At 36.8% G+C, this 15561-nt stretch overlaps 2 protein-coding genes and 1 pseudogene across 2 annotated transcripts; all 3 read right to left on the bottom strand.

The window, feature by feature from the left end:
- Window positions 1-806: 806 nt before the first annotated feature.
- Window positions 807-1687, bottom strand: LOC147948577 (uncharacterized; annotated as a pseudogene).
- A 34-nt stretch (window positions 1688-1721) lies between these two features.
- Window positions 1722-3984, bottom strand: LOC104749154 (uncharacterized). Its single transcript, XM_087467667.1, has 7 exons — window positions 3410-3984; window positions 3160-3328; window positions 2735-3043; window positions 2399-2648; window positions 2136-2186; window positions 1864-1931; window positions 1722-1745 (listed from the first exon to the last, which is right to left on the bottom strand). Exons 1-7 carry the CDS (start codon window positions 3982-3984, stop codon window positions 1722-1724), a joined length of 1446 nt encoding a protein of 481 aa, XP_087323793.1.
- Window positions 3985-9034: 5050 nt separating this feature from the next.
- LOC104749163 (uncharacterized) lies at window positions 9035-11044 on the bottom strand. Its single transcript, XM_019230001.2, has one exon. The coding sequence runs from the start codon at window positions 11040-11042 to the stop codon at window positions 9087-9089; it is 1956 nt and encodes a 651-aa protein (XP_019085546.1). The 5' UTR covers window positions 11043-11044; the 3' UTR covers window positions 9035-9086.
- Between the last annotated feature and the right edge of the window lie 4517 nt (window positions 11045-15561).

Raw genomic sequence — 15561 nt, 5'->3', positions numbered from 1 at the left:
CTAAAACGTGATCATGCTAACATGAATGAAGGAAAAAATAAAAATAAATAAACCTTTCTCCCACGATCTCTGTTTTTTTTCCCTATATATTAGATACATCATAAAATCTCTCAGTCGATAAAAAAAAACAAAATATGGGTCTCCTCAACCTCAGTCTCAAAACCTTAATTTGGAGTCGTTTATACAGTGAGTGGTCTGCCACATTTTCCCTTATATAATTTCATTTTTTAGAGTTTCGATATTGTATATGACGAATTGGTGGTTTATGTTCAATTGGTTGTAGGGACATGGAAGATGAGGTGTTGAAGATGACATAATTAAACCGATGTATTTTGGCCATGATGTATCAATCCTTTCAGCTTTCTCGGTAAATTAGTCTATTGTCAATAGAGAGTACATATATATATATTTTTGTCAGATGTTTGATTTAGCAATACAATGTAAAGAAACTTCTCAAACTCCACTGCACCCTCACCTCTAGAAAATATACAATATAAAACCATCATATTTCCCTATAAAATTATTACTATTATTATTATTTTTAATAACTTTCCATTAATTAAGAAAATTATAGACAAAAGCCCAAAAGAGCCATAGGCCCGACAGGAAGAAACAAATCTTCTCCTGTTTTACAAAAACAAACCTGCTTTTGCCACCTTAACTGATCCAAGTGGACTCTCCCCTACAATTATCACCACAAAAGAAAAAATACAAACCACAACAATGAGAGTATATTAGTTCTGAAAATTGCCAAACCACGTGATGAGAAGTGAATCGCCTTGAGGACTGAGAATGCTTCATGCTCGCTAAATCCTTGAGAAGGGCTCCAGCCAGCTCCTTATGATTACTTTAATCTCTTCAATGATTGTGGTGTAGGTCCTAGAGTTTGCTGTGTAAAGTCTTGAGTTTCGTTCCTTCCAGAGTAGATAGATCGAAGCCTGAAAAGCCAATCTTAAAATAGTTGCCACCTTTCGGTCTCGAGACGGATTCTTTACCCACCGCAGACAATCCTGAAACTGAGTTGGAGGCCAAACTCTTGCCCTTGAGTAAAAATACCTCCACACCTCCTTTGAGAAACTACAATCAAAGAATAGATGTTGCCTGGATTCATTCAATGACCCACAGAGCAGGCACATCGATGGAACTGCCAATCCCCACCCGATTAGCCTGTCTCTCGTGTTCAATCTGTGTCTCGCAACCAGCCAAGTAATGAAGGCATGCTTAGGAATCTTCCCCTTGAACAACACAGAATCACACCAATCAACTCTCTGCCCGGACGGATTTAGATAATCCCATGTTTTGGCCGTGGAGAACCTATCAGAAGCTTCGGTATCTCCCACCTTCCACAGGAAAACATCATCTTCACCATCCGGTTGTGGGTTGACTACAGAAAAGGTGGAAGGCAATCCTTCAATAGGACTATGATGGGATTCCTACTACAACTTTCGGAGATCCACCAGTCACCATTCCTCAAAGCTTCTGCAACCACTGCGTTCTTGGGTAGTCATGTTGATATTGGACCCCTCTCTCCCGTGATGTCCAATAACGGCCCCAAACCTGTCCAGTTATCACTCCAAAAACTGCACGTGATCCATGTACCCACTTTACAAACCACAAACGGCCTAGCTAGAGCACGAAGCTTACATATGCTCTTCCATATCCAGCTTCTCGAGTTCACATTCACCATTTGCCAGAAGTTCTCTTGTCTGTAAAGTTTCTTCTTACCCAGGAAACCCACAGAGATCCTACTGCAGAGAAAATCAACCAGATTAACTTTAACCCCAAGACTTTGTTCCAAGGCAGCAACCATTTTAACCTGAGACCACCACTGTCCTTACTCGTACACACTGAATCCCAACTTACTTTGGCGCCTCTAGCAGAGTTAGGAGTACCCTTCCACATGAAGGCATTAGGGATTCTCTCTATTTCCTCTAGACATTTATTAGGGAGAAGGAAGATAGAGGCCCAAAAAGTCACCGTTGAATATATCACCGACTGATCAGTTGAAGCTTCCCCGCAAAGGACAGATGCCTTACAGTCCAGGACGAGAACTTCCTATGAATTCTGTCAATCAACGGCTGATAGTCATGCTTAGACAATTTCCTTGAAGTTAGAGGAACCCCCAAATATCTAACTGGAAGAGATCTGTGACTCAGACCCGTATTGGTTGCCATACTCGCTGTTCCCTGAGAATCTCCACCATTGAGAAATAGAACTGTTTTATCTCTGTTTAACCCCAACCCCGACTTCCTTTTAAACTCTTCTAGGATTTGTAAAATGCTCTGCAATGAGTCTTCTTGTCCATCGAAGAAGATGAGGATATCATCAGCAAAACTCAGGTGAGATACTACTAGAGCAATACACAAAGGATGAGGTTCGGACCTCTAGTTGAGCAGACCTTTGTCCAGCTTTTTTGACAAGATATCCATCGCCATAACGAATAACAGAGATGATATGAGATCACCTTGTCTCAATCCTTTCTTGCCAGGAAAGAACCCGACCGACTCACCATTCACTACAATGCTAAAGGTTGTAGTAGTGAACCAGACCTTAAGCCACCCAATAAACTTCTCCGGGAGATCAAAGGCATGGATGACGTTCAAAAGAAACTGCCAATCCAGGTTGTCATAAGCCTTGGCTAAATCTACCTGTAAACACCCCTTGTTAGTCTCCCCAACAACATGAAAGTCAGTTACCAACTTTCACACAATTGGCGACCCTAGATAAACCCCACCTGATTCGCTTGCACCGAATCTGAGACAAATAACTTCAACTTACGCTTTAAAAGTCTGGATATGATTTTGTACACCGTATTACAGCATGAAACGGGTCGAAACTGGCTTATCTTATCCGCTCCTGAGATCTTTGGTATCAAGGCTATCACTGTGGTGTTGACGATTCTCAGTAAGACCCCTGAGGTGAAGAATTCATGCACCGCCTGAATCACTAGAGCTCCCACTTCGTCCCAGGCTTCCCATAGGAACTCGACTGGGAACCCGTCAGGACCCGGTGCCTTATTTTTGGCATTGACGCAATTGTCCTTCTGATATCCTCAGGTGTAGGAACTTGTAGCAGCTGGTTGCCCAAAGATGTTCCACATCTAAAAGAAGTAAGATCCTTGATCTCCTCTATAGACATAGGTTCCAGTTCATCATTTACAATTCCTAGGGGCCCCTGATAATACGCCAGGATCATGTCCTTGATTTGGTCCGCATTATGAATCAGATCCTCATCCGCTCCCCTTAGAAACTTGATGCAGTTCTTTCCTTGGTTAGCTATCATCGTCCTGTGGAAGAAAAACGTGTTGGCATCACCATCTTTGTACCACCTAATACAAGATTTTTGTCGATAGAATGATTCTTGACCTTTTTCAAAGAACTTTCAAGATTTCCTAGCCACAAACTCTTGCCTAAAGTTTTCATCTGATGGAGTAGACATAAGAATCGCCTGAACCTGCTCTAGGTGCTCCAAAGCTTCTTTGGTTCTTTGTTGTATATTACCAAAACCCTCTCTATTCAGCCTCCTACATGCAAGACGAGTGATCTTCAACCTCTGACCAAGGGTATACAGTTTGGAGCCGGCACAAACCTCTCTCTGCCAAGCCTCCTTAATTCTGCTTTGAAACTGTGTGTGAGTAGAGAGGAAGGAAAAATACTTGAAAGGTTTTTTCGTGTGCTGTACCACCGATGAGGTGTGGACTAAACACGGAGAGTGATCCGAGTCTCCTGGAGACTCAAATATGGCAACTGCCTCTGGAAACTTACTGCACCACACATCATTCACTACTGCCCAATCGAGTTTCCTCATTATAGGATCATCGTGTTGACCATTAAACCACATGAAGAGAGTTTCCCTACTAGGCATGTCCGACAGTTCATTATCCTCCAAGCAACCTCTGAACTCAGACATCCCTGGCAACAGGAGAGTATAAGGAATCACCGAATAGTGTTCATCAGCAGACAATATTTGATTGAAATCCCCCATTAACAACAGTGGAAGGTTTCTAGTAGGGGACTCCTAGACAATTCGTCTAATGTCCCTCCAAAGCTCCCTCCTTTGAACTTGAGTGTTATAAGCATAAACAAAACCAACTGAGAAGCTCTCTCTAGTTGTTGGGTTAAACACCCCACACAGCATCACTTGTGCTGACTTGTAAAAACAAATAACTGAGATTGCCGGATCCCACACCAACCAGATCCTACCATTCTCCACCAACTCATAGTTAAATTTGTACCTCCAACCCGGGAAAGAAGCCTCAAAAACTTTCCTTGCATTCTCTTCCGCTACATGGGTCTCCAAAACACTTCCCATTATGGGCTTATACTTACCGACCCAACTCCGCAAAAATCTCTCTCGAGATAGATCATTCAAGCCTCTAATATTCCAACATAAAACTCTCATTATTCACACTGCCAAAAGAAGTAGAGCTACGCTCTAACATTCGGTATCAGGCTTCCCTGAGGAGCTACCTCGGCTGGCCTGAACACCAGAGAGTTCACCAGAGATCGTCTCCTTCTCAACAACCTGCTCCACCGGATGAGGAGGAAAACGTCGCTGAGGCTTCTTCACAAATAGCATCTTTGATTCCAGCTTGGCAAGCTTCTTAACGCTCTTTATCCCTACTAGCGGTTTCCTTAGCTCTGCTAAGCCTTTTGATGAAGATGCCTCCCCTGTTATGTTTTTTCTCTTTGGACCCTTCTCTTTATCTTTCGCTTTCGACCCTACCAAAATCCACCCATTCTCTTTTGGTGCTTCTACCACCACCGCAAGAGCCTTATTCAATTTTTGATTCTTTTTTTCCTTTAACCAGAGCTTAACTGCCTCTTGGGTCTGAGCAGACATAGTCTGATCCCTCTGATGGCTAACAATCTTTTCAACTGGAGGTGAACTCCTACTCCTCTCTTTTGATCTCCTTCTAGTTGAAGCCCTAATCAATTTTTTTTTAATCTTATTCTCTTCCCCTTGCTGTTGACGACGGATAACTTCTTCAGGTTTTCTTCCTGTATCCTGTTTAGAGAGTTGACTGCTCTCAAGGGGAATTGTAGTGTCCACGGTTGCAGAGCCACCCGGAACAAACCTTTCCTTCCATCGAGCATCATAGTTCTTCTTTATTAAAGGTTCCGGACACCTATTTAGCAAATGTCCAAACTTGCCACAGTTACAACATTTTGGTGGCAATCTTGGGTAGGATACCCTCACCTTGACCGTGTTCATCTCCGAGTCTCTTACAATAATCACCGTCGGAGGCGGTTTCTCCAGGGATATCTCCACTTTCACTTTAGTGTGCGCAAAGTAGTAGGGATCTAACCGTGACTTCTCTGTGTGAAGGGGTTCTCCAATAGCACTAGCAACTACGCTAATTCCATCGAAGGAGTACATCTGGGGAGGAACATTCTCCAACACTGCCCATGTCAGAGCCGTCTTTAGATCTTGCATCTCGAGAGAGGGATTCGCCGACCACGGGAACACTGAGAATGCACAATTCCCAGCTTGCCAATAGCCAACCTGCAGAACCCATTCTCGAGTGGAGGTACATGGAATCATAATAATGCACGTCTTCTCGTCAACTTGTCGAATAACAATGTTTCCAAACTTTCCCCAAACTGGGTTCAAATCTGAGAAAATTTTTGAGGAAGGTGGGATTAGACAATGGAACCTCGCCACTATGTGACCTTTCCACTGGTCTGCTGCTTTTAGCAAGACTAAGGCTGGAGCTTGTACCACTGGTTGTCCATCTTCAATGACCACCGGAGTTTTGATTTTTCGAAGATTCCTCAATGACGTCTTGAACCGCTCTGCTTGAGTAGGGGCTGTGGTAGAAGGAATATTGACAGGAATCGAGGAGATTTGTGTAACTGAAGGAGTCGTCGTAGAAGCTGTCGGCGGCGACATAATGTCGGGATGAGGATTCAGATCTGGAGGTTGAACAGCACTCAGATCTGGGGGTTGAACAGAATTCGGATCCGGAGGTCTCAGGGGAACTTCCGCACCAGCAATGCGTGTCTTCATGTTGGGAAATCCAGGAGGCGGAAGAAAGAAGCGGCAATTCTCAGTGGACCGGCGTGAAGCCGACCACCGACGGAGATCTGCGAGAGGAACTCGCAATTTGCCTTTTTCTCTTAGGCATGAGTTTCGAGGTCAATTGGTAATCGCCTTGTTCCTATAAAATTATTCTAAAAGATAACTTTTCGAAAACCTCTTTTCGCAAAAACAAAAATTTTACTTTCATGAATTGTTGGAGAAGTCTTGAATTTAATGAAGCATCATGCTGCATTATTTTTTTCAAATCAATATGTGCAGCTGAGATTCTTTAACCAGTTCAACATGTCGTTTTGTGTATTTTTTTGATAAATAAAATTTTACATTCATTCAAAAAAAATAATAAATAAAAAATTATTGGATATATATATTATTTGCAAAAATACTCCCATGCATAGCACGGGTTTAATACTAAAAATTAAATAAAGAATGCAGCATGCAAAAAACTTTTCTAGATCCGCCACTACGGACAGACTAAGGCCTTGAATGGTAACTAGTTTTTAAGTTGATTTTGGTTTTTGATTTTTTGAAAATCTATTTCTTTACCATTCAAGATTTTCAAAAATTGGATTCCCTAAAGATTAGGAAAACTAGTTTCTAATTGGTTTTTCTAAATTTCAAAGAAAAACTAAAAACCATAAATTTGAGATTTTGTGGAAAACCTTTTTTTCCAGCGTAAATTTTTATTTTTGACTTTTTAATTTATTAATTTTTAAATATACAGCAAAAACCAAAAACCAAAAATTTAAAAACAAAAATCCAAAAACCAAAATCTAAAAACTAAAAACCAATGAAAAACTTATTGCCATTCATAGCCTAAAACTGTACGAGGAAAACAATTTTAAAAGTTACTAGCCGTTGATAAAAACCAAGAGACTGAACACTGCGTGTGGGTTTTGTTTCTCCTATCTCTCTTCCCCGTAACGCTGCAACTCTTCTCTTCGTAACAATCAAAACGTAACTATTACTCTATTTAATCTGTATAGTTTTTGTTTATTTGTCGTTTTCTTTTTTCTGGATCCCGAAAATTAATCATGTACTGTGTACTAATTAAGAAGAAACGTTTGAAAGTTTTGGCGTTGTCAATAGCATCATCAAGGGTCCAATGTAGCAAGATCATCCATGGTGATTTGGTTCTTTGATGGTGTTTGGTAAATAAAAGTGGTTTCAATACCAGAATTAGAATAAAAGAGTGAGCATTACAAATAGCGAAACTTAATGGGTCCAAGCAGAAGTAACACAAACAGGATTTATTACATACACTGAACTCAGTAAAAAAGGGTTGGAGATAACAAAAGAAAAAAACAAAGAAAAAAGAATCTGGAACCTTTTAGGTTTGGGTTTAACGCATTTGACAACAATGAATTATCATCAAGCCCTGAAGAGAAGCTCGACAGCTTCGAAGAAGAGAGGTGCGATCTCGGGAGTGGGAGTTTTCACTGCGCATTTGAGACCTGGTTGGCCCACCATTGCAGTGAGCTCGATCAAAAACGGTACATCTCGTGGATCCTTTGCTGATAAGTAGATCACGTCTTGGTTCCCATTCTTGCGCTTTGCTATGAAGAACATGTTGAATGCTGTAAGCAAATCAATAGTTGATTCGATGCTAGCGATGGTGATCCCGGGGAATTCTTTCTGGACTTCCTTCGAGTCCGGTAGTGACCGCCATGTCTGTGAAAAGACAAACCAAAACGTATATTGGTTTAAAAATTGCAGATATATCCAAATAAAAGCCCAAACTATACAAACCTATCCTTAAAAGAATCTATATATACATTTTCCAAGTACATTTAGCAAATAAATCCTGAAGTTGCCAACTATTTACAAGACTGCCATTGGTATTTAAATTTAATTTATAAAATATAAACTAAAATATTAAAATGACTAACCAATTTTCCAAAATCGGAATTGATATTAAATATATTAATTACTGTAATAAATCTAATATTAAACACAATTTTCCATAAAACTCGGATCCTAATTTAATTAAGTTGTAATTTTGGAAACATAATTATTATACTTTCAAAAAATGAAAATATTTTCACTGTAGTAATTAAATTATACATAACTATAGTAAGAGAATAAATAGTTTTGGAAACATAATAATTAACTTAGTTATTTTCAATTAACATATAATATTCAATTAATTTTTCTAAAATGTCTTAATTCTGATTTTTTAAAATACGAAAATAATAAAAAGTTACAATCTCTAATATTAATATGAAATAGTTAAATTCACACAAAAAATAATTGCATGTTTTCATAAGGATGACTTTCATTGATAAATACCAAAGGTGTTATTATAATTAGCTATTTTGGATTAAAATTGTTTTCTAGATTTGTTAATATCATAATTTTAAATTTAAATTACAACATTAGCTATATTGGATTAAAATTATGTTGTCTGACCCGCCTAGCATGGTGGGTTTATACTATAGAACCAACACTAAACTATTAGTTTATCACATATATACTATAGATTTGTAATCATAGTTTGGAAAATTAACTTATAAATTATTTAGTATATGAATTACAAAATATTACACATACTATAACACATTCTTAATATTCAAAAAAAAAATTAAATACACATAAAAATATAAAATAACATACCATATAGGCATATACCTCTTTTTAATTCTAGAGAACAAAACAAATCTAAAATTTTATATTCTATCTAATAACAAATTTAATGTAATTAAGTTATAAATTTTATAAAAGTGTAAGAAGAAGAAAAAGAATTGTAAACAAAATTATAAATCAATTAGACAAAAGTTAATTAATTAAGAATTTGAAAACTAAATAAATTAAAAATTATTATTTAAAATACAATAATTTATATTTAGCCCCGCGGTGTATCGCGGGTGAAATCCTAATTGGTTTTACAATTAAAATTTCAAGTAATACATAAAGGAAAGCAATTCATAGTGAAAATAAAGTTTACCATAAAAAAGTTATTGAAAAATAACTGAATTCTATATTTACAAACCTTTTATCATGTTTGGGTTTTAACGATCTATTATCACCTTGCTTGTTGACGTACGTCTTTAGAAATATTCTGCATATGATGCACATTCGAAAGAGCAAATGTATAGATCTAAAGTTCCAAGCATTTTCAAGATGATATGATACATGCAACGTGACTCACACACCCTACAAAATGGACGAGATAAACTATTATTGAGCACCACCTCAAATGGCCTGGTGAACAACTTTAGTGTGCTTCTTGGCATGAGCCCTTCAAAGTCTCCCAGCACACATTTTGTATGCAAACTAGCTCGGTGATCTTTACACGTGTAGAACCACATCTTTGGATTCATCATTTCCTCACAAATATCACACCAGCATTTACCACTTGCCTCTTCTCCATAGCATAATGAGAGAGGATAATCGTCTACTCTATGCTTTACCACTTGTGGTAACGTAGCACAATCGAAGCATATGACAATTTCACAGCCACTTTCGATGCACGTAAGCACATAAGGTGCCCATTTGTTGCAACCATCACATTGTTTTGTTTCCGCTACTTCCGGAATGTAATATAGCGGATGATGGGGATGGCTTGGATGCACAAAAGGCTCCGAAACTGAACCACACAGTACATCTAACTCCTTATCCCCACACTGGTACATGAAACCATTGGAAATTCTACGACAAGCTTCACACTGAAAGTAATCAGAGATGCCTGTAACTAATGTAAGCCGGTCATTGTGTAACACATGCCATTTCCTTCTAGGAGATTCAGCGCACTTTTGGTGAAGAATGAAATCACAATCGATACAACCATAGAAGGATTGAAGACAAACTGGATGGGTACAAGCGCTGCACCGCTTGTTTTTTTCCCAAAGAAGACCATTAACATGGAATCTTAGGTAATGCTCTTTGTGGCTGAAATGTTGTATTGTGTTGTCATCTATTACCACATATGGCTCTATATCTTCTGTCTCTTCAGGAACTCCTTCGAGTTCTTTCCCGTTCCACATGTCTGTTCTGGTAGCACATTTCGAATGAACGACATAGCCAAGACACCGCAAACAAGAGTACCCGCCCCATGTCCAGTCCACCTTCTTACGACAAACTCCACAAACAGAATTGACAACACCAAGAACAGAAGTGCGAGAAACATGGTGGTCGTGCCGATTGATGTTTATGAGGCGTGGAAGGGAAAGACACTCTTGATGTATCATGAAATCGCATTGAAAACATATGTAAGGGCTTCGATCTCCACTCAACCCGCAAGCATTACATGTAAAAGAATAAAGTCTTGGGCGAAAGATGAGTTGGTGAGCATGAGCTTTCAGATCCAGAACAGATTGTAGCGGTGGGTTCAAAACACAACGCATATCCAAGCTGAAGTTACAAGAAGAACAATGATAAAAGAACCTATCTTTAATCTCTCTTCCGCAAAGACGACATTTTCCATCAGAATAGCTCGGTGGTTTACTTGTGTGTAACTTAAGAGGGTGTAAGTTGTGGCAAGTGTGGTTTAACTCTGCCGGGTGTTTTGCCTCCGACAGATTCAATACGCAATCCAAATGGAAAGCTAAATCACATTCATGGCATTTGTAAGGAAACTCATAACCAATCTTACCACATTTAGCATCACAGTCGAACTCGGTCTGCTCCTTGAAAAGGGTGAGCTTGTGGTGATGCGTCTCGGAAACGTCAATGACTTCAGGTGGTGGGTACTTGGCACAGAATAGATCCACATCAAAGTCACAGATCTCACAACGATAGTGTAAATTCGTGATTGTCCTGTGACATAAATCACAGAAATTGTCTGGTTTACTTCGAAGCTGAAGAGTGTGAACAGAGTGAGATGGGAGGTCAATATATTCAGGGGACTCGCTACATTTCCTATGAGCAAAGAAATCACAACTTTTGCAGTAGTACCCATCACTGTTAGAATCCAAGCGTCCACAACAATCACCTTCCCGCAGATCATTCCAAGGCATCATAAGGTGCTCGTGGATCAACGGTAGTGACACTCCCTCAGATTCCATGGTCGTATACTACAAGAAGAAGAAGGAAAAGTTGAATCTGAGATCTCAAAGCTATTCTTTTGTTATATAGAACTTTGTAGTCAACCCATAACAATTATATTTAATAATTAATAACTAAATAATTGGACATAGACTGACTAAAACTATCAGGAGAAAAACAATTTAAAAGGGACTAGTTAGCCGTTGATAAAAACAAAGAGACTAGGGCCCATAATACTAGTACATGGAAAAAAGTTTCATTTTTACTAAACCAGTGCTGTATGAATTCTAAACTGCCTTCTCTAACGTTGGTTTCATTCGGTATTGAGGATATATATGTATGTGCGTGCAAAGTTTCTTGGCTTCTAAACAATCCTACTATATTAATTGAGAAGTACAAAAAAAGAAATTAACTTTAAAAATTATAAAAAATTACGTTCAAATGTCATTAGAAATATTTAAATACAGTAGAGGCTAAAATCATTGAGAGTATTAAAGATAATTAATAATTAATAATCATTTAATTATTTAATTAATCAGAAAATCCTGGATTACATAGATACTCAATCAAAATTAAGTAGGATATATTGACCAAATAAAAAATATATCAGTTTTGTGAAACACCTTAGATTTTTAATCTCATATAGTATCATATATATTTACCATATAGTATAAAGAGTAATGTTGAAATGTTGAAAATCATAGATTTCTATTTACACATATTATTATTGCTATGAAAAAATAAAAATAAAAATATTATATTATAAAAATTAGCCACTCACATTTTATTCATTACATTATTGGTTATTCTTATTTTTTGTTTTCATTTAAATTACTAGGATTTTCTTTAAATTTTTCAAATTCAATAAGGATAAAGTTTTTAGCTACCTTTAATAACAAAAAAGAGTAATGTTGAAAGGTTGAAAAGTCATATTATTGCTAATTACACATATTATTATGAGAAATTTATTAGATGTGCCATGAACAGTGTGTAAACTTGTGAGAGATGCCATTTTTGCAAAAACCTTTTCCCGGGTGCCATAGCCTCAATTTAAAATGACTAAATTGCCCTCCTCTCTCCCACAAACTTAATTGCAAAAACCTAATCTTATCCCACTTTTTTTTTTTCTTTTCACTTTATTCCCTTCACTCTTATTTTCATCTTGTTAGTTCTTCTCTCTCTCCTCTTTGTCTTCCACAAAATTCTGCCGAACATACCAAAAAGAGATGCTAAAGCTGAAACCTTATAATGAAAGAACTAAAGATTTGATGGAAGCGCTAGAGAAAATCAAGAGAAACCTCTAACGATTGGTTTCTGCGATGACAAGGCCATCAAAGGAGATGTTGACAAACTCCTAGAACTCAGATCGAGATCACACGAGATCTGATGCGGCGTTGAAGACATGCTGCTAGGTTGGATCTTCGAAGGACCAGATCCAACGCCTAGCCAGGTTTGTCCACCACAAACTTGTCCTTCAACCTATTTAGTGGACCAGATCCGTTTTTGCTGACGGACGAAACTTGTCCTTTGATAGTGGACCAGATCTGCTTTTGCTGACGGATGAAATTTATTGCAATTGGCAATTTGACATTGGAGAACTTACAGAGGATAACAATATGATTGACCAAAGAAGGTATCTCTATGGACTAGTTTTTATTTTTTTGATCCAGAGTATGCTTACTTTTTGTCTATCCAACAATGTTGTCTATTAAGTTCCTGATAGACCAAATTTTTTTATATATAACATTAAGTCCATCACACTAATATGTTTGTTGTCTATCACACAGGTCTAAAACGTTCAGGATGACAGTGGTGAACTCCTGAAAGACATCAATGTTACAGTACAAAGAAGGTATGTCTCTATGGACCAGTCTTATATTTGGTTTAGTCCACTGCATTTTCATATATGGACCACAATACGTTTGCTTTTTGTCTATCCAACCATGTTGTCTATTAAGTTCTTGGTGGACCACTTTTTAGTTTAGAACATTAAGTCCATCACACTATCATGTTTGTTGTCTATCTCATAGGTCTGAAGACGTTCATATTAACATTGGTGAACTCCTGGAGGACAACAATGTTACTGCACATTGAAGGTATGCCTTTATGGACCAGTTTAATCTTTGTTAGTCCACTATATTTTCATTATGGACCACTTACTTTTTTGTCTATCCAATTATGTTGTCTATTAAGTTTCTGATGGACCAATTTTTTATTTAAAACCTCATGTCCATCGAACTCACATGTGTGCTGTCCATCGCAAAGGTCCGAAGACGTTCAGCCTAACATTGGTGAACTCTCGGATGACAACAAGGATACACAGAGAAGGTATGTCTCTGTTGGTAGACCACAGTAGGCTTACTTTTGTCTTTCCAGTTCATCTTGTCTATTAACTTCTAGATGGACCAATTCTTTAAAAAAAATTTAAGTCCATCAAACTAACATGTTTGTTGTCTATCGCGCAGACTTGAAATTGATGAATTCCCCGAGGACAACCATATTACTGACCTGGAGAACTCCACCAACTTCAATCTCTTTTATATCTAGATGTGTTTAGGTTTATTGCTAACATTAACATTGATAATTAAAAAAGAAACAGTCACATCATTATTATTTTCGTCAGTCTCAAATTGATTGCCCAAAAGTTAATGATTTTTTTTTTAATTTTATTTCCTTCATTATTTTAAAGGGTATTATGGTATTTTGATCATATGGCATAAAAACAACAAATGGCATAATTGAAAAAGAAAAAACGAAAGTGACATTTCTCACAACTTTAATTATAAAAATGGCATTTTTGATAAAATTCCCTATTATTATTGTTATCCAAAATAAAAATTATTAACATTAACACTATAAAAATGAACTCATATATAAGTCATCAATTATATAGTGTTCTAACAGAGATTAAGTCACTTACACATCATGTTATTATATATATATCCTTTACAAACAGGGTTTATAGAACTATATAAAGATATTATATGATTCAAATTAAACGGAAACTTACCGAATATCTTTAGGCAGTTGACTATATATCCTAGATTACAAATCTGTCAATGTGACAATCTTTTTACTTATTTTAGAACTATAACAAGGATGTCGTTTTATTTTATTGATAAATGTTTAAACAATTTTATTCATCGTTATAATTCCGGTGTTTTATTGACAAAGATTTTCAATAAAAAAAAATTAAAATACAAAAATTATATAAACAAACCGAATTTATAATCACAAATGAATATAAATAATATAATAATAAAATAAATTATTACAAATTTACATAAATAAAAATGTTCAGCTCGCGGTATACCGCGGATTAGTATCTAGTAATATATTAACTGCGGAACTGCCTTCCCATATTTGTAAAACCTCATGTTATGTGTTCGTCTTTTTCATAATAATAATTAAAAAAAAAAAAAAAAAAAAAAAAAGGAGCGTAGTATGTGGCTATGATATACATGTCTACAGTCTACTCTACGTTTTCCTTAAATAAATATGTGATTGAACACCTATTAAGAACCTAGAAGAAACAAGAACTTTGTTTTAAACATATTAATCACCTTTAACTAACCGTTTACGCATTATATAATTTGTTTAAAAATCATTCTACAGACACATCAAATAAAGTGTTACTTATAACAGCGAACGTACATAATTATTGAGGAGTCCACAGAATGAATACAACATAGATTGATCGAACTGTATGTTGTGGTGGAACCAAAAGCTTAGTTAAAATCAAGAGAAATATCACAAGAAAGGAATCAAAATCATCACACATTCACACCAAATATAATTAGATAAACAAAAAGATTAACAAGAAATGAATAAAAGTTGCATCATCATTAGAGCCTTGTTTGTCGAAGATAGTTCATGTTATTCTTATCAAGATCAGATGCCTAATTAGCGGCGGCAATGAAAATGTAACTCGGTGCTCTCTTGTTTGCTGTAGATGTAGAAACCTAACAAGTATGTTGTGGGTAATTTTAAGGCAACTAACGAAGAATCTCTTTTATAGACTGTTAGTCTATTATTTAGGGGTTCTCTTTAACACCAAGTTATTTCATTGTACCCACCTCATCATGTAGAATCTATACCGTTCTGTCCTAAGCTACCCATCCAAGAAGCTTCACATTGCAACTTGAATATACCTAGAGGAGGATGAGACCATTTGCTTGGAGAAGGTTTCTGCTTGTCGTGCTCTTTCACTTTTTTTTCATGATACTCAACTGTAACTTAAGTATACCCATATTGTTTATAAGAAATTTTATATTCATTGTGTGTTGCTAGCATTTCTTGAAAGAAACTTCTAATTTTTTTTTTTTTCACAATCCGAAACTAAACAGTAGGAATTTGCATTTAAATTATACTCCTTTTAAAATACAAGATGGCTGTTGCATCCGTTGTGAAAGCCGTCTTTGGTCTAGTCCCAAGTGTACTAATTAAGAAGAAACGTTTGAAAGTTTTGGCGTTGTCAATAGCATCATCAAGGGTCCAATGTAGCAAAATCATCCATGGTGATTTGGTTCTTTGATGGTG

This window comes from Camelina sativa, chromosome 2 (genome assembly GCF_030686135.1).
Source record: "Camelina sativa cultivar CO46 ecotype springtype chromosome 2, ASM3068613v1".
In the NCBI taxonomy this organism is placed as follows: Eukaryota; Viridiplantae; Streptophyta; class Magnoliopsida; order Brassicales; family Brassicaceae; genus Camelina; species Camelina sativa.
The sequence above is the reverse complement of the archived record's forward strand: the minus strand, read 5'-3'. Positions and strand labels throughout refer to the sequence as shown.